This window comes from Vipera berus, assembly GCF_964194415.1.
Source record: "Vipera berus genome assembly, chromosome: Z".
Taxonomy (NCBI): domain Eukaryota; kingdom Metazoa; phylum Chordata; class Lepidosauria; order Squamata; family Viperidae; genus Vipera; species Vipera berus.
In genome coordinates, this window is record NC_138205.1 from 64751230 (window position 1) to 64778885 (window position 27656).

The 27656-nt window shown below is 42.0% G+C and overlaps 1 protein-coding gene across 3 annotated transcripts in view; it reads left to right on the forward strand.

The window, feature by feature from the left end:
* Positions 1 to 27656, forward strand: part of EZH2 (enhancer of zeste 2 polycomb repressive complex 2 subunit) — a 138526-nt gene that overhangs the window by 34737 nt on the left and 76133 nt on the right. For all 3 annotated transcript variants that reach the window (XM_081345035.1, XM_081345037.1, XM_081345036.1), the window contains exons 4-5: positions 956 to 1072; positions 5960 to 6080. In XM_081345035.1, coding sequence (XP_081201161.1) covers positions 956 to 1072; positions 5960 to 6080 — 238 coding nt within the window. The remainder of the gene's footprint in view (positions 1 to 955; positions 1073 to 5959; positions 6081 to 27656) is intronic.

Sequence of the window (27656 nt, forward strand, 5' to 3'; positions counted from 1 at the left end):
TTGTCCTCAATTTTGGTTCTCAAGTCCTCAGACAGTTCTCTTCTCCTCTTTCTGTTGTCCATGCTTAGCGTGGCACACACAGACACACAATGCAAAGACTAAGTGAACTTCTCTCCTTTTTATCTGCTTTCAGGTGTGATTTTTATATTGCCCACACCTGTTACTTGCCCCAGGTGAGTTTAAAGGAGCATCACATGCTTGAAACAATCTTGTTTATCCACAATTTTGAAAGGGTGCCAATAATTTTGTCCAGCCCATTTTTGGAGTTATTGTTTGACATTATGTCCAATTTGCTTTTTTTCCTCCCTTTTTTGTTGTATTCCAATACACACAAAGGGAATAAACCTGTGTATAGCAAAACATGTGTTCCTGCAATACTTTTATGTGAGAAATACTTGATTTTCTGAAAAAAATTCTGGGATGCCAACAATTTCGGCCATGACTGTATATACCAGTTGCTAAACACCTGAATTTTGATCATGTGACTGTGAGGATTCTGATAACAATTGCAAGTTTGGGGACTGATTGTAAGCCACTTTTTTCAATGCCTTTGTAGCTTTGAACAGTCACTAAACAAATGGTCATAAGTCAAGGACTATCTATAAGGCTCCTCTGCTTGATATGTATGAAATTCATATTCACTATGCATCTCTTCCCAGAAGAAACATTGGTTTAAGTAGCATATACAGTTCAGTTAAACTCTTAAATTACATGACTATTTATTATCCTTGTCTTCTTAGAAGATGATTGGAAAAAAAAAATATTTCATATATATGAAAACACATAGGAGTGAAAGCAATAGTTCTGAGTATTCTTATCTCTGTTAATGTTTCTTAAGAATTGTTCAAATTATATTTGAAAACACTGATTTTCTGCTAAAATCAGTTTTTTGCTACTGCTATATCTAATTTGAAAACAATTTACTATTATTTATATAACTTACATTTTCTCTTAGTGTTCTGTCAGCAGTGACTTAGACTTTCCAAAACAAGTTATTCCTCTCAAAACTCTGAATGCTGTTGCCTCAGTTCCCATAATGTACTCTTGGTCACCCCTTCAACAAAATTTTATGGTAAGTGAATATGACCTTGAAAATGATGAAATTGAAATAATCAAATCAATGTACTTTGTAGAATATAGTTGCTGGATTATACTAAATATGAATGTCAGATTTATATTATGTTGTAAATTCAAATTTCTTAAGTGACAATAAAGAATATCAATGCTCAATAGTTTTAACTGTGTCTTCTACAAGTTTCCTCCCACCATTTTGGTGAGAAGGAAGCAGCACTCTGTGACATCATGCTGGCCACATAACCTAGGACTGTGGTGGCGAACCTATGCAACAGGTGGCACGCAAAGCCCTCTCTGTGGGCACGCGTGCTGCCACCCTAGTCCTAGGCCCTCAGGTGGGTTTTATAGTACCTTTTTGCTTTAGGTCTCTGCCGCCGTGTACAAAAAACAAAGGTTCAATCAATCAATTTCAACTTCTTGCATGGAAAAAAAAGTTCTCGCAAAGTTGGAATTGATTGAACTTTTTAGTCCTACCCAGTCTGCCTTTACCACTGCAGCCACACCCACCCAATTGGCTACGCCCACTCAGGGCCATGCCCACCTGGCACCCGATGATACATAAGTGGGTTTTGGGTTGCAGTTTGGGCACTCGGTCTCTAAAAGGTTTCCCATCACTGACCTAGGAAATTTCTTTGGACATTCTAGCTCATAGCATTGAAACAGAAGTAGTGCAGCAGCCGAGCGATCGTGGGGCTCTGCTCCCTATGGCTGATTTCTGCCTGCCAAGGGACCCTAAATGAGCCTGAAGTTGCCCCATAGAGGCAACATAGAAGGGGGAAAATCCCGCTGATTGCTGAGACAGTCAAAAGCCCTGGAAAAGCCCTCCAGAAAGCAGCAGGAGAAGAGGCTAGCTCAACTTCTGACTCTAGCCCAAGCTACAAGCAACTGGTCCAAAAGTACTACTTTAAGCTGGCTGTAAACGTCTTTGAAACTGAGTAAGGACAGTGATTTTTGTGTCTCCTATTTGGAAATTGATTTCCTGAAAAAAAGAAAAACTCCAAGAAGCAAAAAGCTCTGAAAGTGAGAAGGGGGGGGGCTTTTGCCCTACCCTCCTGTAGATGGAAGCGGCAAATTAAACCTTTCAGGGGGGGAAATATATTGAAATGAAAAGACTATAAAATTTAATTTGGAGAAGTTTGAAATCGGTGGAATCTGTTAAGATTTTCCTTTTATATCATGAAAATAGAAGTAAATAATTGTCTATTACTGAAAGAACTGGTGCTGACATCTAGTGGCGGATGAAAATATACAACAGCTGCTTTACTACAGAGCCTGGCAAAGCTCAGGAAAAGATAAATTTGATTTTGGTGACCTTCAGTGTCTTAATAACAAAGAACAGGTGTGACAAAAAATAATAATCTTGGATTTCTACAAAGTGAGAATTATAAATACTAAAAAAAAAGAATTGACATTTCTGGATTACAAATACTAACTCAACTGTGACTCTAAGCTGTCTGCAGAGAAAAGAAAACTTTGATTTTTGGCTATCATGGAAAACCAGACATCTGCAAAAAGAATATACCAAGAAAAAACACTTTCCAGAATGAGATCTGTGCTGTGTTGCAACTAATGCAAACAACAATAATTTCAAACCGTGAATTCTCAGAAAATAAAAATAGAGAGTGAGCAGAAAAAACAAACTGACTACGAAATAGAGGAGAGAGATTTCAAGATGGAATTTAACAATACAAGGACTTAACCCAGATGGAAAAAAAATTACAAGAAATTCTGGATATGGAAAAGACAAACTACATTTTAAGATTACAAAATAAATTTGAGGATAAGAAAAATTTGGTAAAATGGATTTTGCCAGAAGAATTACGAGATCTTGAGAGACAAAAAATAATAAATAAAATCAAGAAAGAGAAAAAGGAAAATGTTTTCAATGAACAGGAAAGGGCAAACCTTCCTATAAAAACATCTTACCTGTTTGGCCTTTTGTACCTGCAACAACATTTATAAGATTATGGGAAGACTCTGACTCACCAAAGCATATTGAACAAGAAGGATGTTGGGCAAAAAAAAAAATAGGCTAAAGTGAGAATTAAGAAATTTGATGATGGAAATTACCAGAGGGAGTATTTAAAAATTAAAAATTTGTTTGAATATGGTTAAAGAACAGAAAGATTTTAAATATAAATGAAGATTAGTTTAAGAGGGATGAGCTCCTAAAGCAGGGGTCCGCAACCTGAAACAGTGAAAGAGCCACTCGGAACCGGTTCCCTCTAAAAAAAAACCCCGGGGAGCTGCAAAATGTGTGCATGCATGCGCGCACGCACTTGCACAGAGCAGGGGGCTTGATTGAAGAGTAGAGCCGCCCTAAGGTGAGACATGCACCGCCCCTGCCCCCATCCAGCTCTGGTGTGGACGGCTCTGCTGTCCTGGCTTCTCCCCTTGGAAAAGACTGCTCTGAGGGAGTGGAGGAAGAGGCTGACGGGGAGAAGGAGCTGCTGCAGCAAATCTATCTCAGCTTGCTGCGGGATTTGAGGGTTTTTGTGGGATTTTTGCATGCAGTTTACTTGGGGAGGAGGAGGAAGGGCGGCGCAGTGAGGGGAATAGGGCAGATAAAGAGAACGAAAGGCAGACTAGGAGGGCTCCTCCCTCTCCAAGGCAAGCTGCCCTCCTCTCCATCCTGCGCCCCCTTTCCCAAAGAGTTTGGCTGGCAGTTTGTCAATCACTGCTTTTTCTGCCGTCTCACCCAACTCTCTTTCCACCCCACTCTTTTGCGGCAGGGCTGTTCGGTCATTTTTCCACCTGCTGCAACTTAGTTGGGCTCACCTCCAAACACACCGCTGCCATCTCACCTGCCTTTCTTTCCACCCCACTCGTTCGTGGCAGGGCCGTTCGGCTGTTTTTCCACCTGCTGCAACTTCGTTGGGCTCCCCTCCTCCAAACACACCGCTGCCATCTCGCCTGCCTCTCTTTCCACCCCACTCTTTCGTGGCAGGGCCGTTTGGGCGTTTTTCTACCTGCTGCAACTTTGTTGGGCTCCCCTCCAAATATACCACTACCATCTCGTCCGACTCTCTACCCCACTCTTTTGCAGCAGGGCCGTTCGGCCGTTTTTCCGTCTGCGGCGCCTTCCTTGGGCTCCACTGTTTTGCCCAGTGAGGTCAGGAGAGAGTCGGGTGAGACGGCAGCGGTGTTTGGAGGAGGGGAGCCCAATGAAATTGCAGCAGGTGGGAAAATGCCCGAATGGCTCTGCCGCGAAAGAGTGGGGTGGAAAGAGAGTCAGGTGAGAGGACAGCGGTGTGTTTGGAGGAGGGGAGCCTGAGGAAGGCACAGCAGATGGAAAATCACCCAAACGGACCTGCTGCGAAAGAGTGGGCTGGAAAGAGAGTCGGGCGAGATGGCAGGGGTGTGTTCGGAGGAGGGGAGCCCGAGGAAGGCGCAGCAGATGGAAAATTGGCCCACTCACCTTTCCAGCAGTCTTCCAGTGTCTTCCTCCGCTGCCGCCATGTGGAGTCCGAAGAAGAAAGGAGGTTTGTGGGCAGTCCCACAAACCAAAGAAGTTCAGCCAATCAATTCAAACTTCGTGAGTTTTTTTTCCCCGTGAGAAGTTTGAATTGATTGGTTGAACTTTTTTAGTCCCACTTTTTTTTGGGGGGGGGACTGCACATGCCGGAGGACTCGGAGCCGCAGGAGACGGCTGAAAGAGCCGCATGCAGCTCCGGAACTGCAGGTTGCCGGCCTGTGTCCTAAAGTAATATAGTATGCCTTCTTTCTTTCTTTCTTTTTTGTGTTTGGTTTTTTGATATGAGAAATATAAAAATGTTGGGATGGTTTATATAAAAGAAATGTTTTCTCTGTTTTGCTTTGGTTTTTTGCTCTTTTTTTTAAGATATGAGAAATGTAAAAATGTGATGGCTTGTATGAGAAAAAAGACTTAAATATTTAAGTGTAACTAATTTGGGAAAATCTTAACCAGTAAGAAAAGTTTTGAATATTGTAGTGTAAGCAAATTTAAATAAGAATCTAAACACTACTTATGATGAGGCAATCTAGATGATCAATGAAAAGAAGCTTTATATTGATGTGGTTATTACTTGCAGAGACATGAAAAAAATGTTTATATTTAATTACCATTTATTTAAATAAGAATTGTATTAATTTACGGTTGGCAAAAGAGAATATTGGAAGAAGGAAATCATGTAAAGCTATCATATGGATCATAGAATTATAGAAATTAATTGTTATTGATTGTTTTTAAACATTAACCTAAACAACACAAAGTTTACCATATATTAAGGTGTATCTTAAAAATCAATAAAACATATTTTTTTTAAAAAGAAACAAGTGTACGCCGCACCGTATAGTTGGCAGTGATTAGTGAGTAAAATCTGCAGAGACCCTTCCCTTCCACAAGTAGTCTTTGCTTAACAATCATTCCTTTGATGACTGACGGTGGTGTTGAAGAAATGGTAGTCACAGCTGGTCTTCAAACTTATGTTGCAGTCCTCCTGTAATTATGTAATTTGGACACTTGGCAGTCTACCTGCATTTATATTTTTATTATTATGTATTTATTCCTTTTGTTGTTATTTCTGCAATAGTATACTATTGGGTCATCATTGAAACATTAAGCAAATCCATTCTCCCAAATGGTGATTTTTTTGCTGGAAACTGACAAAAAAGTCAGAAAATAGAGAATATTTTCATTTTGAAGCAACCTTTTCCTGAAAGAGGGAGAAGGAGAAGGGGTGGTGGGGGCAGAGACTTGAGATTATGACAGCTACCATAATAAGAAATATTGTCAATGGTAATTTGTAGGATAGAATATCATTTTGACTTTTTCTGTATGATATATTTTTGTTTCCTTATTTACATGTTATCTTTATTCACAAAAGCAAAATGTTTTACTTTGTCATATTTCAATATTTTTTAGGTAGAGGATGAAACAGTTTTACATAACATTCCTTATATGGGTGATGAAGTGCTTGATCAGGATGGAACATTTATTGAAGAATTAATCAAAAATTATGACGGAAAGGTACATGGAGATAGGGGTAAGTTATGATGTATCTTTTTGTTGAGCATTTTTCCTGGTAATTGATATGGTCTATCTGTTAAATATAATATCATGCATTGTTCCTGAAAAAGCATTCATTACGTCAGAATCAGAATAAAGCTGGAAAGGACCTTCAAGATCTTCTAGTCCAGGGGTGTCAAACTCCCAGCCCGTGGGCTGGATGTGTCATCCAGAAGCCATGCACACCCCATTGCCGGCAATGGCAAAACTATCCTGATACGTTGTGTGACGTCAAGTGATGTCTGTTCTAGTCCAACCCATTATACCATTTTTGACAAGTGATTGTCCAGTCTCTTCTTAAAAACCTCCAGTGATGAAGCACCCACAACGTTTGACAGCAAGCTATTCCAGGTTGCTTCTTTCCTTGATTAGTTTCCATCTATTGCTTCTTGTCCTGCCCTCTGGTACTGTAAGGCTCTGCTCAATTAATTCTCCCAAGAAAGCAGAACTCTTGAAACTCGCATTGTTTCAACAGGAACTTTTATTGGAAGGAGAGTAAGGCAGGATCTGAGGATTTCCCACGTGAAATGTTAAATTAAAAAAAACCCTTTCAAACCCCACCCCAAATGTCCAACCACTGGTTTGAATTGAACCAATCCATAGGTGTTAAGTTGTTGTGGGAAACAAGGGATAAGGTGCAATTCTCAAGGCTGTCAGGTTTCTCCACGGCTTCTTCCTATCTGAGAAAAGGCAAATGGCCTGAGGCACATTCCTTTCATACCCCAAGTAAGATACTTCAAAGAGAACAGAGCAAAGGAAATACACTGTAGAAGACTCATAGGTCATTCCCCCCTTCTAAGCATAAGCCTCCCTCCCAATAGAATGGCAGAACCTGAAAATGAAAGGCATAAGAAAAAAATACATTTTTTAATCCCATTTATATCCCGCCCTTCTCTGAAGACTCAAGGCGGCTTACAATTTAAGCACAAACCAATGTGCTTAGCAATAGCCTTCATACATTTGTATATGTATATGTATATGCCTGCTTATTAGCCCCCCCCAAGCGACATTATTACAAAGTCAGCTTATTGCCCCCAACAATCTGGGTCCTCATTTTACCTACCTCGGAAGGATGGAAGGCTGAGTCAACCTTGAGCCTGGTGGGATGCGAACCTGCATTAATTGCAGGTAGCTGGTGTTACTTAAGGAGGCATTAGCCCACTGCTCCACCAAGGATATTCTGGAAATGCATAAATACTCTATATATGTGTGTATAAACTTAGGATTTTAAGTTCCAAAATACACAAAAATGGGTTTGAATTAAAATACATTGAGGGTTTGACATGCTGTCCCCGCTAAAAAAAAGGAGAGGTCTACCTGGAGGGAGACCTCCAGGGAGAGAAAATGAAACATATCAGTTGTTCTTGTTGCAAAGTCGTGTCCGACCCATCGCGACCCCATGGACAACGTTCCTCCAGGCCTTCTTTTCCTCTACCATCTTCTGGAGTCCATTTGGGCTCACGCCTACTGCTTCAGTGACTCCATCCAGCCACCTCATTCTCTGTCGTCCCCTTCTTCTCTTGCCCTCAACCTTTCCCAGCATAGGCTCTTCTCCAGTGAGTCCTTCCTTCTCATTAGGTGGCCAAAGTATCTGAATTTCAACTTCAGGATGTGACCTTCTAAAGAGCAGTCAGGGTTGATCTCGTCTAGGACTGACCGGTTTGATTGCCTTGCAGTCCAAGGAACTCGCAGGAGTCTTTTCCAGCACCATAGTTCAAAAGCTTCAATTCTTTGGCCTTTCTTATGGTCCAACTTTCACTGCCATACATTACAATTGGGAAGACCATAGCCTTGACTATACACACTTTTGTTGGCAGGGTGATGTCTCTGCTTTTTAGTGTTCTGTCTAGATTTGCCATGGCTTTCCTCCCAAGGAGCAAGCGTCTTTTAATTTCTTGGCTGCAGTCCCCGTCTGCGATGATCTTGGAGCCCAGGAAAATTAAATCTGTCACTACCTCCATTTCTTCCCCATCTATTTGCCAGGAATTGAGAGGACCGGATGCCATGATCTTGGTTTTCTTAATGGTTAGTTTCAACCCAACTTTTGCACTCTCCTTCTTCACTCGCAACAAGAGGCTCTTTAGTTCTTCACTTTCTGCCATTAGAGTGGTATCATCTGCATATCTTCGGTTCTTGATATTTCTCCCGGCAATCTTATTTCCAACTTTTGATTCATCTAGCCCTGCCTTTCTCATGATTTGCTCTGCATATAAGTTAAACAGGCAGGGTGACAGTATACAGCCTTGCTGGACTTCTTTCCCAATTTTTGAACCAATCTGGTTCCGTGTCCAGTTCTCACAGTTGCTTCTTGACCTGCATATAGGTTTCTCAAGAAACATAACAGTTAGTCAGGTTTATCAGGATAACAAGCATGAACACGTTTGAGCAGTCTAGGGGCTCTCACATGCTTCGTGTGTACCCACTCATTCTGGGATCCTGGGAGATCCTTCCATGTTACTAAGTATTGGGTGGCCCCATGGTGCATTTTGGAATCTTAAGATTTCTCTGATTTCAAAATGTTGTTCATCTTTTTTTTTTAATAATAAACCTTTATTGTCAAAGTACAACATGTGTACATTTGAGATTAGCTGAGCCTCCCCCTGTGCTCTCTCCCCCCAACACACAGTGACAACAAACCCTCCATCCCACCACACTATGTGAACCAACTACACCACACACCGGCCTCCCAAGTCAATTCTGCATAAGATTATGTCCCATTTAAAAGCCTAACAGCCCACGGATAAAAGCTATTTTTCAGCCTGTTGGTACGGCTGGCTATATTCCTATATCTCCTACCGGATGGTAGGAGAGTAAAGAGATACCGTCCAGGGTGTGAGTCATCCCTGAGAATCTTCCTCACTCTTCCAAGGCAACAAGCCCTGGCGATGTCATCCAGTGGTGTCAGGGAACAGCCCACAATGTCTTGTGCTGTGCTCACTACCCTCTGTAATACTTTCCTATCCGCGGCTGTCAGACCAGCATACCAAACCACAATACCATACGAAAGGATGCTCTCTATGGTAGACCGGTAAAAGAGGGTCATTAGCTGTTGTTCTACCCTGTTCTTCCGCAAGATCCTAAGAAAGTGAAGCCTCTGTTGGGCCTTTCTAGCCACCTGGGTTGTGTTAACTTTCCAGGTCAGATCTTCACAGAGGTAGACTCCCAGAAATTTAAAGGAGGAAACTCTCTCTACACAGTCCTCCCCGATGTAAAGTGGGGCAGGTTCCTCCTTTTTTCTCCGGACGTCTAACACCATCTCTTTCGTCTTGCCGATGTTTAGGTGCAAGTTGTTGTTACTACACCATATGGATAGTTTTTGTACCTCCGCCCTATATGCTGTCTCATCCCCACCTGTAATAAGACCCACCACAGTTGTATCATCTGCGAACTTGATTATCGCAGTGGATGGGTCAGATGATACACAATCATAAGTGTATAAAGAGTACAGGTAGGGGCTAAGCACACAGCCCTGTGGTGTGCCGGTGCAAAGCTTCAGGGGGGTGAACAAAGCAGACCCGACCCTCACTGTTTGTACCCGATCCCTAAGAAAGTCTTGAATCCAATCACAGATAGCGGGGGAGAATTTCAAGTCAGTCAGCTTCTCGATGAGAATGCTCGGCAAAATGGTGTTGAAAGCCGAGCTGTAGTCAACAAAAAGCATCCTGACGTAACTTCCAGGTTTCTCGAGATGACTTGCTACAGAATGTAAAGCAGTAGCTATGGCATCGTCTGTCGACCTATTTCCCCTGTAGGCAAATTGATGTTTATCAAAGTCCAGTGGAAGGCATGTCCTAAGATGTTGGAGAACCAATCTTTCGAAGCATTTCATGACTACAGAGGTTAATGCAATAGGTCTGTAGTCATTCAGGCACTCAACTGCAGTTTTCCTGGGGACTGGGACAATGGTAGCTGCTTTCAAGCACGATGGTACACATGCCATTTGCAAGGAGATGTTAAAAATCCTTGTCAGGACACCTGCTAATTGATCGGCACAATTCCTGACCACTATCCCCAGCACCCCATCTGGGCCTGCGGCTTTGCTGGGATTCACAGCCTTCAATACAGCTCTCACTTGGTGTTCACACAGGGTGAGTGGCTGAGAGTCAGAAGGCCGGCCAGCAGAGGCTACGGGGTCTGGTCTTTTAACCTCGTAGCGGGCGAAGAAGATATTCAGCTCCTCAGCCAACGAGGCATTGGTGTTTGCCATGCTCCTCGTGCTGCCCTTATAGTTGGTTAAGTGCTGCAGTCCCTGCCATACTTGCCTCGGATCGTTGTTCGCTAAATGGTTCTCCACCTTTTGTTTATATTGTTGTTTTGCCATCCTAATGCCTCTTCTGAGATTTGCCCTGGCCTCTCTGTATCTGTCCCTGTCCCCCGCCTTAAAGGCAGAATCCCAGGCTCTCAGGAGTGTTCGTATCTCTGCAGTCATCCAGGGTTTACAGTTCCCATAAACTCTAATGCACTTATCCGTTGTTACACTATCAGTGCATGTTCTAATATAAGAGAGTACGGCATCTGTATATGAATTTAGATCTTCTGCCATAATAGGTTGTAGTGGAGGGGTTACTACTGGCCTTAAAGTCAAACTCATCTCAGGCTTTAGCAAGCTGCAGTAGAATACTGGATGGATCTGTCTTGATGTTTTGGGGAGTTCAAGTGCTACTGTGACTGGGTTGATGATGCATTTAATAGGGAAGGGTCCCACAAATTTTTGCCCTAACCTTTGAGGGCTGCAAGGACTGCAGAACTGAGTTCATTCGTTCTGCCCCCCCCCATTTGTTTGAGGATGATGACTGGATGACAGGTCCTGGTTGTTGTCCAGTAGGTCCAAAAAGGGTCTCCAGATCTTGCAGGTGAAATGGACTCCAGAAGATGGTAGAGGACAGGAAGGCCTGGAGGAATGTTGTCCATAGAGTCACGATGGGTCAGACATGACTTCGCAGCTAACAACAACAACAACAATCTGAGATTATGCATTTAGCCGATAGACGTGTTGTACAAACCTCTTAGCCAAGGCTTTAGCAGTTGGAATTTTCTGGCAAGGGATGAAATGAAGTTGCTTGGAGAATAAATCCGTTACTACCCAAATGACAGTGTTTCCTGCGCTCTCTGGTAGCTCTACGATAAAGTCCATAGCGATCTCTTACTCCAAGGTGCTTTTCCCTGTCTCTGTTTAGCTGCTGCACAAATGGGGCAACTGGCTACATAACTCTCAATGTCCTTTTTTAAAGATGGCCACCCAAACTGCCTCATTATGAGGTGGAAGGTTTTCACAAATTGTGGCAGAGCTGCATGAACTTTAATCTGTGGGCCATAGGGATATATGTTACACCTCTGCTCCGTGAGCTGCATTGGCTCCCAGTTGTCTTCTGGGTGAGGTTCAAGGTGCTGGTATTGACCTACAAAGCCCTGTATGGCATGGGTCCGGAATACCTTGGGGAGCACCTGCGGCCGGCATCAACTTCCCTCCGCCCAATACGCTCCCACAGAGAGGGCCTCCTCAGTGTGCCACCGGTCAAAGAATGCCGACTGGTGGCCCCCAGGGGGAGGGAGTTCTCTGTGGGCGTGCCGGATTTATGGAACCGTCTTCCGGTTGAGCTCCGGATGGCACCCGACCTTCGCTCCTTCCGGCGCGATCTAAAGACGTATCTCTTTGAATAAGCTGGCCTGGCCTGATGGGATGGGGTTGGGTTTTTATTACTTTTAAATGTGTTTTAACCTATTGTAAGAGTTGTGGGCATTTTGTTTAATCTTTTTTAATTTTTGTATTCTGTCTTTTTAACATGTATTGCCCTGTTCACCGCCCTGAGTCCTTCGGGAGATGGTACCAGTCATCCTTCACTAGGGCTTGTTTGAATTCGCAGCCTGCTGTGCTGTCCAGTGGCGGAACACTTAGATTGCGCCCTTGTGACTGGGGTGGCTAATTGCTTTGCGGGTAACAGCGGTTTGACTATTTCAGCTTTCATGCTGTTGTGTTGCAGCATTGGTGACGATGTCCGTCGAAAAGATTTCCCCTCAGATAAGTACTGGACAGTAAAATTGAAATGGGAAGTACTGGGCCCATTGAGCCTGTTTAGGGGATAGCTTCCTGTGTGTCTTTAGTTCTTCGAGGTTTTTATGACCAGTCCATACTTAGAAAGTGATCTTGTTCCCTTCCAGATCAGGAAGGCCCAACGCACAGCATAAGCTACCTTCTCCGAGATGGCCCTTGCTGCTCAGTTTCTGTTAGTTTCTTTGAGGTGTAGGCACAGAGTTGCAACTGGCCTTCCTAGTTTTCCTTGAGTAGTACCGCGTCCACTGCTACATCGCTAGCATTTGCCTGAGTGACAAACGGCTTTTCCGGATCTGGGTATTTTAGCACTGGCTCTGTGGAAAAAAACCCATTTAATTTCTCAAATACCGCTTGACATTCATTAGTCCATTTTAGCAGCTGGCTAGGGTTTGGCTTGTTTTTCCCCTTGGTTTTCAGTAAGTTAGTATTGGGGAATGTGATCTGAGTGAAGGAGGGGATGAATTGGCAATAGTAGTTTGCAAAGCCCAGAAAACTTTGCAGCTGTTTCCAGGTGTGTGGCGGGGCCCACTCCAAAACAGCTCACACCTTTTCTGGGTCTATTTCCACCTGTTTGTGAGAAATTTGGTAGCCCAAATAATCAATTTTTTCTTTGTGGAATTCACCTTTCGAAAGTTTGGCATACAGTTTGGCTGCATGAACCTTATTTAAAACTGCTCTGACTAATTTTACATGCTTGGCTTTCATTTTGGCGTACATTTCTATGTTGTCCAGGAACACCAAACCCCCCTTGTACCTATTCTGTCCCAGCTTACGTGAGTTCTTTTTAACTCACAAGGACAAACCCCTCTTTCAACAAGTACGCTGGAAACACAGGGAAAACAAACTCCTTTCAATATTATTTACAGACCTGCAAAATGTCCCAAAAGCAAAGACAAACAAAATACGATTCAAACGGAGAATTGTTCACAGGTAGGACAATCGGAACATGATCCCATGAAATTTGAGTCCTTTGCAAACAGTTGCCTTCAGTAACCAGCACCGCCGACACCTTTCCTTTTTATTATGCAGCCCCAAGGCGTGGCTTCTCAGTGCTTTCTCCTTTGCCTTTGGAGTCGCCCCATTGCCTCCCTCTGTCTTGCTCTTGTTGCCTGTTGGCATTTGCGAGCGTCTATGATGTCTTTCAGCTGTGAGTCCTCAGAGTCTGACTCAGTTTCCCAACACAGCTGGGTCTCAGCCTGAGCATGAGTGGAGGGGCCAGACTCTTCATCAGATTGTAAGTCCTGGAACTCATCAGAGCCTTCCTCCGATGGATAGCTCTCCAGGCCCCTCCTCCTCTTCCTCTGATATCCCAGACTCAACTGCCAGGTCCACTGACTGGCATTTAATCACAACAGTGCTCATGGAGGACCTAGTTAATTAGTTGCATAAATACTGCGGGGGCTTCCTGTAGCCCAAATGGAAGTAGTTTGAATTGGAAGCACCCCAGGAGGCTGTTGAAAGCGGTTTTCCACTTATCCCCTCTTTGATTGTAACCTCGTGACATGCTTCCTGCAGGTCTAACTTGGAGAAATTTTTTCCCTTTGAGAGGTTGGCTGGCATGTCTTTCATGAGGGATAAGGTATATACATTGTCTACACACATCTATAATCCGTGTAGAGACTAAGAGACCCATCTTTTTTTTCTTGGAATAGCATCAGAGCAGCCATTTTCAGTGTGGCCAGTTGAATGAAATGACGCTCCAAATTCTTATCTATGAATTTGCGTAGTTCTTCTAACTCTCAGGGGATCATCGAATAGAGATTGGGTTTTGGCAGCTTAGCTCCGAGGATGATTTCAGTGGCACAGTCTCTGAGTCAGTGGGGAGATAGTTCATCAGAGCCCCCCTCGCTATAAACCTCTGCTACCCTCGGGGTATGCCTTCTAGTTTCTGATTGTTGAGTGCTGCTGCCACTTCACGCTTAGGCTTCACTTTGGGGCTGTGGCAGCTATCGGGCTAGAGGGGTTTACCCTTAGGAAATCTCAAGCCTGCTTTCTCCAGTTCACCCGCGGGTTCCTTTTTTTTTTTAACCAGGCCAGTCCTAGGACTAGGGGCCATTCCATGCTGAGGATCACTATAAAAGTCAAAGTCTCAGTATGGTCCCCCATGGTTAATTTCACAGACACCATGGTGATTGTGTCCAGGATACCCCCTGCAATAAACCCGTCTAATTGACAGAACGAAATTGGCTTCTTTAGTTTTCTTACTCGAATTCCCAAATTCCCCACCAGGGTTAGGCTTATTAAACATCTGGTGCAGCCTGAGTCCAGTAAGGCTTTCCTGGCCACCTGCTCTATGCCTGGGATTTGCAGTTTTATGGTAATTGGCATGCTGGGTCCACTTACCAAGGGTTCATCATCGTAGTCACTGTCGGACATCTCTGGACCCTTCTCCAGTGGGGTCGGAATTCCTTCTCCTGATTTCTTGGTGGGTTGGAACTCCACGACCTCAGCACTTTTCATCGCCATCTCCCTGGGGCACTGGGGAATTTTGACAGGTCCCTCCCCCCCCGGTCAGTCTCCTTTTTGCACCAGAATTTTTGAACGACACTCTGTGGCTCGATGGCCCTCTTTGCCGCATTTAAAACAAGCAGTTTTGCGTAGGGTCACTGCAGAGGTTTTCATTGCCGTCATTTCATTTCTCCACGCCCGACTAAAATGGTGTTGATTCTGGGCTTGGTCAATCTCTGCTTCCTCGGCTAGGATGCACTAGATGTGGAAGTGAGCATGGGCTCCTCAGGCAATACAAGCTTGGTAGAGGTCATCGTTCAGCCCATCCTTGAAACAGCTTACTAGGATGTCCTATGACCAGTTGAGTCAGCAAGGCAGGTCTCAAATTTTTCACTGTATTCGGCCACTGGGCATTGGCCCTGTCTGACTGTCTTAATATGATCCTGGGCTTCCCGATCAGCCAAGGGATCTTCGACCGCCGTCTCAGAGATGCCATGAATTGGTTGAAGTTTTGAAGCTCGGGTGTCTTGGCATTGTGCAGGGTCACCATTCACTGAGCTGCCGTGCCTCCCAGGGCCATGATAACGACACTGACCCGGGCGCCCCCACTAGGGAGCTCTTGGCCATACTCATGCATGTAGGTCAGGACATGGGCCAGGAAGAGCCCCAGTTGCTTGGGGTCCCCATCGTACTTCATGCCAAGGGGGGGGAGTCTTTTTTTTTAAAGTATTTTATTAGTTTTATATTATTATAATTCCTTTGTGCTTAATAAACAATGTGTTGTCTGGGTTAGTTTTGCCTAACAGAGAGATAGAATCAAGATCACGTGAAGTGTTAATGCCATTTTATAATGCCTTGGAAGGCCACATTTGGAATACTGCATCCAGTTTGGTCACCATGATGTAAAAAAGATATTGAGACTCTAGAAAGAGTAGAGAGAAGACCAACAAAGATGATTAGGGGACTGGAGGCTAAAACATATAAGGAACGGTTGCTGGAATTGGGTATGTCTAGTTTAATGAAGAGAAGGACTAGGGGTGACATGATAGCAGTATTCCAATATCTCAGGGGCTGCCACAAAGAAGAGGAAGTCAAGCTATTCTCCAAAGCACCTGAAGGCAGGACAAGAAGCATCGGATGGAAACTAACCAAAGAGAGAAGCAACCTAGAACTAAGGAGAAATTTCCTGACAGAACAATTAAATCAATGGAACAACCTGCCTCCAGAAGCTGTGAATGTTCCAACACTGGAAGTTTTTAAGAAGAGACTGGACAGGCATTTGTCTGAAATGGTATAGGGTTTCCTGCGCAAGTAGGGGGTTGGACTAGATCAGGGCTTTTCAATCTTTTCACCCATTGTACCACTTTTAGGATATGGCAACATCCAAGTACCACCAGTCGCCTAGCAAGGTGTCAAAAACTTGATGACCCCCCCAAAGGAAAAAAAGTGATGAAGTACATGTAGTCCTTGACTTACAACAATTTGCTTAGTGACTGTTCAAAGTTACAATGGCACTGAAAAAGTGCCCCCAAGTCACAGCCGAGCAAGACACCTAACTGCCCGCCCGGCTGCCCTCTTCCTTCTGTCTGAGGTTTTCATTGTTGTGAGCATTTCTGTTGAGGATTGGCAGCGGTGGTGGGGTGGGTGGGGTGTTTGGTTTTTATTTCCCCTCCTCTGCTGGGTGGTTGACCCTGGGATACTGTGACCATCATAAATATGAATCAGTTGCCAAGCATCTGAATGTAAATCACAAGACCCTGAAGACGCTGCAACATTCCAGCTGATCGGCACTTCTTCAGGGCTCAGAAGCGCCAGAATCAACGCCGAGCTCCAGCTGGAGCCTGGTGCTGATCCTGGCGCTTCCGCTGAGCCCTGACAGCTTTCCAGCCATCTCTTGCTCAGGCTTGTGGAGTACTCCCATTCCCCTCCCCTGCTACCACTTTTCTAGGATGGTCGCGTACCACCTGCCAGGTGCCAATGTACATTCAACCGTACCACTGGTTGAAAAGCTCTGGACTAGATGACCTCCAAGGTCCCTTCCAACATCACCATCATCATCATTATTATCATTAATCATTATTATTGTCATCATCATTATCATTATGATTATTATGATTTTTACTCTATCCTGCTTTTCCAACCATTGATAAAATATTTTCCATGTTTGAAAGTATACTGAATCTTTTTTCCTTTAATTCTCAATGTGAGTCTCTATTTCCGCAGTCCAATATTTTCTTAATTATCATTTCCTCTGATGGTGCTATCTCATTTTTCCAATGCTATGCAAATACAATCCTCGCTGCAGTTATTACATGTAATGCTAAATACACATTTTGTTTATCAAACTTTTCTGGCATTATGCCTAGTAAAAAAAGTTCAGGTTTAAAATCTATATGTTTTCCTAATGTTTTTTCTAACCATGTATGTATTTTAGTCATAAATTGTTTTGGTTTTTCACATGTCCACCACAAGTGGTAACGTATCAGGATTTTGATTACATTTCCAACATTTGCTAGGCATACTTTTAAACATTTTTGCTAATCTAACTGGTGGAAAATGCCATAAAACATTTTATATAAGTTTTCTTATATACGAAGTTGCATTGTCAATTTGTAATTTCTTTCCCAAAGATTTTGCCATTTCTCTAATTCTATGTTATGTCCAAAGTTTTTTGCCCATATAACTATTGTTTCTTTCGCTTGTTTGTCTTCCTTTTTTAAAAATTGAATAGAAAATTATACAATTTTTTAATCATTTTTTCATCAGAGGTCACCACCTGATTTTTATAAAAGCCGTATATTTAACATCTTTGCAATCAGGCTCACCGTGATAAGTCAATGCCCTCGTCTTCTAACTCTTGTTTAGATTTTATTTTCCCATTTGTATTCAGAATATCCTTATATGTTAGAATTTTTTCAGATTTAACTAAATTTGTATGTGCAAAAGCTTCCATTGTTGATAGCCATTCTGGGATTTTTGTATAGATTTTAGGTTTTATCTTTTCCCATATTGATAATTATTTGTTATATAGTGATTTTGGAAATATCTATGAGTTTTATTCTTTTAATACCATAAAAATGCGTGCTACCCAAGTTGTAAGTCATGACCTTCTAAATATAACAACCTTTTATTTCTGAAAGTTATCTATTCTTTTAGCCATGTTAAAACACATTTTTGGTAGTACAGGGCCCAATCTGGTAATCCAAATCCTCCATTTTCTATAGTTTTAGCATTTTCAGTTTAATTCTGGCTTTCCTTCCTTGATAAATTTCAAGATTAATCTATTCAAATCATCAAAAAATTTTTTTTTATTTTTACAGGTACTGTTTGAAGTAAAAAAGTAGTTTTGGTAAAATATTCATTTTCACAGTTGATGTTCTTTCTAGCACTGATAATTGTAGGTTTTTCCATTTTTCCAAGTCAGTTTTTATTTGATTTAATAACTTTATGTAATTATCTTTTTATTGTTGCACATCTTGCTGTTAGGTATATTCCTAGACATTTTACTTTTTTAACTATTTGTAGGTCTATTTTTTCTGATAGTTTTTTGCTTATCTGTCAAATTTTTAACTATAACTTTAGTTTTTTCTCTATTTATTTTCAGTCCTGCTATTTCTCCTAATTCTTCTATCTTTTTCAGTAATTTGGATATTGTTCCAACGGTTATTTTAGAATAAATGCCAAGTCATCTGCAAATGCTTGTAATTTGTAACTTTCGTCTTTTATCTCCATTCCCTTAATTTCCGGATCTTGTCTGATGTTATATTGAGAACTTCCAACGTTAGTATGAATAGCTGTGGGGATAGTAGACATCCTTGTCTTGTGCCTTTTTTATATTAAAATTCTCCGTATAGTCTCCATTAACAATTACTTTTGCTGTTTGTTTATCATATATTGTCTTAATAGTTTTTATGAACTTTTCTCCAAAGTCCACATAGTTTAATTGTTGTATCATAAATTGCCAATTTACATTATCAAATGCTTTTTGAGCATTTCATAATATTCCAGTGTATATAAAATATTCCTCAAATTGTTTTTTATTTGTTGTTTTGGTAAAAATCCATTTTGCTCTGAATGGATAAATTCAACCAAAAATCTTTTCAATTTCTCTGCTGTTATTGAGGCAAAATTTTTGTAATCCACATTTAATAATGATATTGGTCTATAGTTTTTTATCTGTCAAATCTAATGTCAAGTTTCCGACGGATGAGCTCTTCAAAGGACTCTGAGGCATTGTTTACCTTAAATGTCTTTTATTAGAGCCCTATAAAATCGGAAAAGCTTGCTAGGGAAGCTGGAATCTGAATTCCCCTCCCCTTAGCACAATATATTAAACACAATTCTCCTTTTCATTGCTGTCATTCACATTCTCCAATTAGTTTGAAGGGTCAGTTTTCCCTTCTGTTAGACAACCCGCCAAATTCTTATCTTCTCTTATTTCAAGACAGCCTTGAGAGATATTCTTCCTCCTCTCCCCCAGCAACAACTGATTCTAGCTCTAAACTAACACACAAGTTTTAAATATGAAATAGCTGCTTCTTCATCTTTTGTCAAAGCAAGAACATTCAATGTTAGCAGCATTGACATCTAAATCTTTTGGTGTTAAAGTAATATTTGCTTCTCTCCGTGTATTTGGTAGTTTAGCCACTAATAATACCTCATTACGTATTTCCTTCATTGGTAGCCTTAACTTGTAGACATTTTTTTTGTAAATATTTTGTTGTTGTTTTTAACACAACATAAAACACTCAATAATTAGTAAGCAGTGTGTTGTCTGGGTAACATTTGTAAAACAATCCTTAACAATTAATTTCTATAATCTATATTCCGTATGTTAATTTCAGTTGATTTCCCCTTTCCCCAAAGTATCCTTCTTTTGCAAACATTAAATTAATGCAATTCTCATTATTTTGATAAATAACAAGTATATAGTTTTTCCAATATTCCTAAGAAAAAATAATAATCATATTGATCTAATGTTTCTTTTCCTATTAGTCATTTTAGTTGCCTTATCATAAATCCTGTTACAGTACTTATTTCAGTTTATTTCTCCCCCGAAGTTCTAAATATTCTTACTGGTGACAGTTTTCTCAACAATTGATTACATTTACATTGATGGATCCCCTTCATGGATTACTGCCTTGTCGTGGCGAAGAGGCTTGCGTAATTCAATGAAGCTATGAGCTATGCCGTGCAGGGCCACCCAAAACGGACAGGTCATAGCAGAGAGTTCTGACAAAACGTGATCCACTGGAGAAGGAAATGGCAAAACACTCCAGTATCTTTGCCATGAAAACCCTATGGACAGTACCAAAAGGCAAAACGATATGACGCTGGAAGATGAGCCCCTCAGGTTGGAAGGCATCCAATATGCTACTGGGGAAGAGCAGAGGGCTAGTACTAGTAGCGCCAGAAAGAATGAAGCGACTGGGCCAAAGCCGAAAGGACGCTCAGCTGTGGATGTGTCTGGTGGTGAAAGGAAAGTCCGATGCTGTAAAGATTTTTTCTCCATAGAAACCTGAAATGTAAGATCCATGAATCAAGGAAAGCTGGATGTGGTCAAACAAGAGATGACAAGACTAAACATCGACATCTTAGGTATCAGCAAACTAAAATGGACAGGAATGGGTGAATTTAATTCAGATGACCATCAGGTATACTACTGCGGGCAAGAATCCCTCATGAGAAATGGAGTAGCCTTCATAGTCAATAAAAGAGTAGGAAAAGCAATACTGGGATACAATCCTCAAAATGACAGAATGATCTCAGTTCGAATCCAAGGCAAACCATTCAATATCACAGTAGTCCAAGTCTATGCCCCAACCACCAGTGCTGAAGAGGATGAAATTGACCAGTTCTATGAAGCTCTACAGCACCTTATAGAACTAACACCAAAAAATGATGTCCTTATCATCATGGGGGATTGGAATGCTAAAGTAGGAAGCCAAAAGATAACCGGAATAACAGGTAAGTTTGGCCTTGGAGTACAAAATGAAGCAGGGCACAGGCTGATAGAATTTTGTCAAGAGAATACGATGATCATAGCAAACACTCTTTTCCAACAACCCAAGAGACGGCTGTACACATGGACATCACCAGACGGTCAACACAGAAATCAGATTGACTATATGCTCTGCAGCCAAAGATGGAGAAGCTCTATACAGTCAGTAAAAACAAGACCAGGAGCTGACTGTGGCTCAGACCATGAGCTTCTTGTTGCAAAGTTTAGGCTTAAATTAAAGAAAGTAGGGAAAAGCACTAGGCCAGTCAGGTATGAATTAAATCATATCCCTGTTGAATATACAGTAGAGGTGACAAATAGATTTAAGGAATTAGATCTGATAGACAGAGTGCCTGAAGAACTATGGACAGAGGTTCGCAACATTGTACAAGAGGTAGCAACCAAAACCATCCCAAAGAAAAAGAAATGCAAGAAAGCAAAATGGCTGTCTGAGGAAGCTTTGCAAATAGCTGAGGAAAGGAGGGAAGCGAAAGGCAAGGGAGAAAAAGAAAGATACGCCCAATTAAATGCAGAATTCCAAAGAATAGCTAGAAGAGATAAGAATGCCTTCTTAAATGAACAATGCAAAGAAATAGAAGAAAACAATAGAATAGGGAGGACCAGAGATCTTTTCAAGAAAATTGGAGAGATGAAAGGAACGTTTCATGCAAAAATGGGCATGATAAAGGACCAAAATGGCAGGGACCTAACAGAGGCAGAAGAGATTGAGAAGAGGTGGCAAAATTACACAGAAGAACTATACAAGAATGAGCTTAACGTCCCTGATAATCACAATGAGGTGGTCACTGACCTCGAACCAGACATCCTAGAATGTGAATTGAAGTGGGCCTTAGAAAAGCTGAGCAACAACAAAGCTAGTGGAGGTGACAGTATTCCAGCTGAGCTATTCAAAATCTTAAAAGACAATGCAGTAAAAGTGCTACACTCAATTTGCCAGCAAATTTGGAAAACTCAACAGTGGCCACAGGATTGGAAAAGATCAGTTTACATTCCAATTCCAAAGAAAGGCAGAGCCAAAGAATGTTCAAACTATCGCACCATTGCACTCATTTCACATGCTAGTAAAGTTATGCTTAAAATTCTACAAGCTAGACTCCAGCAGTATGTGGATCGAGAACTACCAGAAGTACAGGCAGGATTTCGAAGAGGCAGAGGAACTAGAGATCAAATTGCTAACATACGCTGGATCATGGAGAAAGCTAGAGAGTTCCAGAAAAACATCTACTTTTGCTTCATTGACTATGCTAAAGCCTTTGATTGTGTGGATCATAACAAACTGTGGCAAGTCCTTAAAGAGATGGGCGTACCGGACCATCTTATTTGTCTCTTAAGAAACCTATATGCGGACCAAGAAGCAACAGTGAGAACTGGACACGGAACCACTGATTGGTTCAAAATTGGGAAAGGAGTCCGGCAAGGCTGTATACTGTCGCCTTGCCTATTTAACTTATATGCAGAGCACATCATGAGAAAGGCAGGGCTAGATGAATCAAAAGTTGGAATTAAGATTGCCGGAAGAAACATCAACAACCTAAGATATGCAGATGATACCACTCTAATGGCAGAAAGTGAAGAGGAACTAAAGAGCCTCTTGTTGCGAGTGAAGAAGGAGAGTGCAGAACTTGGGTTGAAACTAAACATTAAGAAAACCAAGATCATGGCATCCGGCCCTCTCAATTCCTGGCAAATAGATGGGGAAGAAATGGAGGTAGTGACAGATTTTATTTTCCTGGGCTCCAAGATCACTGCAGATGGGGACTGTAGCCAAGAAATTAAAAGACGCTTGCTCCTCGGGAGGAAAGCCATGGCAAATCTAGACAGCACACTAAAAAGCAGAGACATCACCCTGTCAACAAAAGTGCGTATAGTCAAGGCTATGGTCTTCCTAGTTGCAATGTATGGCAGTGAAAGTTGGACCATAAGAAAGGCGTAGCGCCAAGGAATTGAAGCCTTTGAACTATGGTGCTTGAGAAGACTCCTGCGAGTCCCTTGGACTGCAAGGCGATCAAACCGGTCAGTCCTAGAGGAGATCAACCCTGACTGCTCTTTAGAAGGCCAGATCCTGAAGCTAAAACTCAAATACTTTGGCCACCTAATGAGAAGGAAGGACTCACTGGAGAAGAGCCTAATGCTGGGAAAGATTGAGGGCAATAGAAGAAGGGGACGACAGAGAATGAGGTGGCTGGATGGAGTCACTGAAGCAGTAGGCGTGAGCTTAAATGGACTCCAGAAGATGGTAGAGGACAGGAAGGCCTGGAGGAACGTTGTCCATAGGGTCGCGATGGGTCAGACACGACTTCGCAACTAACAACAACAACAACATTGATGGATTTAATTCTATTTTTTCCATATAAGCCCTCTCACACTTTTATATTTCTTAAGCAATAGATAAAAGAGTAGAGAGAGAAAAAAAAGGAGAGAAAAAAGAGGAGGAAAAGAAGAAGAAAAAAGACAAAAGCAATGAAATACAAAAAAATAACATACTACTAAAAATATGTAAATATGTATCCCTCCTAATATATATTTATTCCCCCAATTTCTTATTCTTTTTAATCATATCCGAGAATATTTTTAATCTATTTAAATATTTAATCTATTTAAACTTTAAGCATTCCATTCAATAGATCTAATCATCTAATCTAGGGCTTTTCAACCTTTTCACCCATTGTACCACTTTTAGCATAAGGCAATATCCGAGTACCACCAGTCACCCAGCAAGGTGTCAAAAACTTTACCAAATTTTTTTTAATAAAAAGTAAAAGGAAAAAAGATAAAATATAAGTAGTCCTCGACTTACAACAATTTGCTTAGTGACTTTTTGAAGTGACAACAGCACTGAAAAATTGACTTATGACCTTTTTTCACACTTATGACTGTTGCAGCATCCCTAGGGTTATGTGATTTACATTCGGATGCTTGGCAACTGATTCATACTTATGACATTCTGTGTCACAGGGTCATGTGATCAACTTTTGCAACTTTTTGACAAGTGAAGTCAATGGCTGGTGGGGGGATTGTGGCCAGCTCATCACACAGGTTGCAGGGTACCTATGGGGGAGGGGAATCCGTTGGTCTCTGGTGGAGGGGGGTGGGACTGGAGTGGGTACCTTCCCTCCCTCTCTCCGATTGTCTGTACATTTCTTCCTTTCCTCCCTCTTTGTCCCTTCCTTCCTTCCCTCCCTCTCCCACTGTCCCTCCCTTTCTTCTTCTTTCCTTCCCTCCCTCTTTGTCCCTTCCTTCCTTCCTCCCTCCCTCCCTTCCCTTTTGTCCCTTCCCTCCTTCCCTCCCATTCTCCCTCCATTCCTTCCTTCCCTCCCTCCCTCCCTCTTTGTCCCTTCCTTTTGCAAGCAGGAAATCTTGCACAGGAATTGCAATCGGGGATCTCTCTCTCTCTCTCTCTCTCACACACACACACACACATACACACACACACACACCGCGCTTTGCACGACTCACCCCTCAAGGGGGATTCCAGTTCTCGCTTTTCCCGTTTGCAAAATGGGCTTCAATTGACCTGCGCTCTGACTTTGGGCGCCATTCCTTGGGAATCTTCTTTCCCCACCCCAAAAAGTAGGGCTTTTACTTGCTTTTTGTGCTGCGAAAGGCAGAGTCGTGCAAAGTGCGGCAGCGTGAAAAGCGAGTAAAAGCCCTGCTTTTTGGGTTGAAGAGAGAATTCCCAAGGAACGGCACCCGAAGTCAGAGCGCAGCTCAGTTGAAGCCCGTTTTGCAAAGGGAAAAAGTGAGAACTGGAATCCCCTTGAGGGGTGAGTCGTTGAAAGCGTGGTGGCGCAAAAAGTGAGTAAAAGCAAAAGTCCCGGGAACTGGCGCCCCCCCCGGACTGGCCGCCCTCCTCCCAGTGGGCAAAGACAGCGAGTGGAGACCGCCTCACTGCGCTCCTCCCGCTTCGGCAAGACCCCCGCTTGCTCTCCCACCCTGCGTGCAGACCTGCCACCTCAGCTTTCTCTACGGGCGCCAATCCCACCCTGGGAAAGGCTCTTACTGGAAAAATCTCCCCTCGAAACCGAGCAGGGTCACTGCTGCCTCCTTCGGGCATCCCTCCACGGCTGGAGCGCGTGGCTGCCCCCGCGGAGTGTCCCGGGCGTGGCACGGAAAGGGTTAATGCTCCGCAAAGACTCCACACGTTCCAGGCGCCCCAGGTGAACACGGAACTCCACTGACGGGGGGCAGGCCCCCGATGCTCCCCCCTGAGATGAAGGGAAGTGGGGTGCCTGTGACGAGGAGACCAAAGCGAGGGGGCGGAGGAAGCTTGTTGCTTTCTCAGCTGACAGGCGGGCTGGTTGGGCGGTCCAACCTGCTGCAGCCTTCCCGGGACCCCGGCCGCAGGGACCCGTGTCTCACGCCCCTGCTTTCCTGAACACGGCACGCGTAGGGCGGGCATGCACACCGTCCTGGGCAAAGCCCACTTTCTGGGGCCCTACCGGCTGGCAGACACACTTCCCCCTCAAACCCCCTCCTTGCTGTGGTCACTCCTTCGGCCCTGGGGAGTGTCATGTCCACGCTCTGGCCTTGCTGCGTTAACCTCATGCGCCCGGCAGGCGCTTTGGAGAACAGCTTACTTGTAAAGTAAGAAGAGGGGGGAAGGGCGACACGGATCCCACACGAGAAGAAATCAATCAGGTTGCTGCACAACAACTCCCTGGGGCAGGCAGGGCCTCGCTCTGCACCTGAGCTCTTCGTGCTCCCTTGGTAGGGTTGCTTCAGGCCGCAGCCATGTTTTCTGCAAGTAAGTGAGCTGGGAAGGAGTGGAGCAGGGGGGAGGAAGGCGACGCCAGGTACCACCAGCGAGGTGCTCACGTAGCACCAGTGGTACACGTACCACTGGTTGAAAAGCCCTGATCTTATCCTTTAATTCAAAGCACATTTTTAATGCTTTTCTTATCAGTCACATTTAAATACCTAGAACATTTGCTTTGTTTAAATAATTTCAGCTTTATTTTTTTACAGAAAGGAAAGAAACATATTGTATTAATTTAAAAAATCATCTCTCTAAAAGTAGTATATTCTGAAGTTTTTCTATTTAGCCATATTCAAACAAATGCTTCTTTTTAAAGTATTCTCTCTGATAAGTCCCATCATCTATTTTCTTAGTTTCCATTTTAATCTTTTTTCTCTGGCCCGTGCCTTTCTTAATCAATGTATTTTGCTGTGTCATTTGTTTCTCTGTAAAGTATTTTTTCTTGTCTTTTTTCTTATCTTCAAAGTTGCTTGGGCGCATTACAATGTAGGTTATCTGTTCTCCTACTTGAATTAAATCATGATTTTTTTATTTTATAAGGTTCCATCTTTAAGTCTCTATCCTCAAAATTATGTTCAGTCATCTCTGCTGTATTTTCCTGAGAAATTTCTTGGAGTGAAATTAAATTGGAGATAAGTTGGTTTATACTTTCAAAGTTGTTCTGTACTTCTTTGTAGTTTAACATCATTGTCCTTTGAAATATACTGCTCAAAAAAATAAAGGGAACACTTAAACAACACAATGTATTGTATTTAATAGTAGGATGTCTTATCTTGTGTTCCCTTTATTTTTTTGAGCAGTATAGTTGCCGCTTATCATATATTTCCTCTTGTGAAGTATTCATTGCCTCAGGTTTGTTAGTCTCACTTTATTTACACAGCTTTGTTTATTGAAAACTTTGAAGGTCAGAGATAAAAATTTGTCCTCTAATAATCCTCACCCACCAGTAGATCTTGTAGACATTTATAAGCCTCTGCAGGTAGCCCATCCGGTCCTGGGGTTTTATCATTCTTATGATTTTTTATAGCTTCTGTCACTTCCATCATTGTAATTTTTTCATTTAGTATATTTTTCAGGTTTTCTGGTATTTTTGGTAGATTTGTGTTTTCCAAGTATTGTTTCATTCCCCCCCCCGAGAAATTCTTTCTACATCATATCATTTTTCGTAAAATTCTTTAACTATTTTTATTGCATCAGTTTGAAATTGTAGGTCACCCTTCTCATCTTGTAGATGGTTTATCAATTTTTTCTCTTTTTTTTTTCAATTTGTACGCCAACCATCTTCCCGGCTTGTGTGCATTTTCAAAAAAGTTTTGTTTTACTCTTTTTATTTGTGAGACAGTTCTTCTGACTCTATTAGATTTAATTTATGTTTTATTGTCTCCATTTGCCTCTTCACAATTTTCTTTTGTGGATGTATTTGTAATTATAGTTCCAACTTTTTGAATTCTTCTTGTAATGTTGTAAATTGTTTTTTCTTTGTTCCTTTTAGCCATATATGTTACAGCTAACCCTCTAAAATATGCTTTGGCTGTGTCCCATTATTCTGAATTCTGTCTCTTCCTTTTTATTTTCTTTAAAGAAAAACTCCATTTCCTTTATTACTAGTTCTACAAATTGTTTCTCTTTTAATAAAGATTGATTCAAGTCCATCTTGATTTCTTCCTTACCTCTTTCCAGGTCAGCTTTATCGGATTGTGATCTGCCCAAATGTTAGGTTCTACTACCTCAATCTCATATATATTAGTACTTAGCTCAGGGGACATCCATATAATATCAGTTCTAGACCAAGATTTATGTCTATTGAAATAAAATGTGTACTGGGTCTTTTTTGTGTTTCTTTCTCTCCCCATATCCTGCATGGAAATTTCTTCTGTCATTCTAAAAATGCCTTAGGGAATGTCTTTCTTCCCTTTTTCCCTTCTTTGCTGCTTCTATAATCTAATTTTCTATCTACAATTGCATTAAAATCTCCTATTAAGTAAATGTTTTGATGTTCCATTTCCAATATTTTCCTGTGTAATTTTTGGTAAAATTCTTCTTGTTATATTATTTGGTGCATATACTGCTACCATCAGTTTCTGTTTTTGATTTATCATTATTTCTACCATTAGGATTCTTCCTTCTTCATCTGAATAGACCTGTTTGGATTCCAATGTCTCTTTTATATATAAAACGACTCCTCTTTTCTTTTGATGTTCTGATGTAAAATAAAGTTTCCAATTTTGGGGCATTCCAGCAATTTATAGTATTGTGTTTTTAGGTGTGTTTCTTG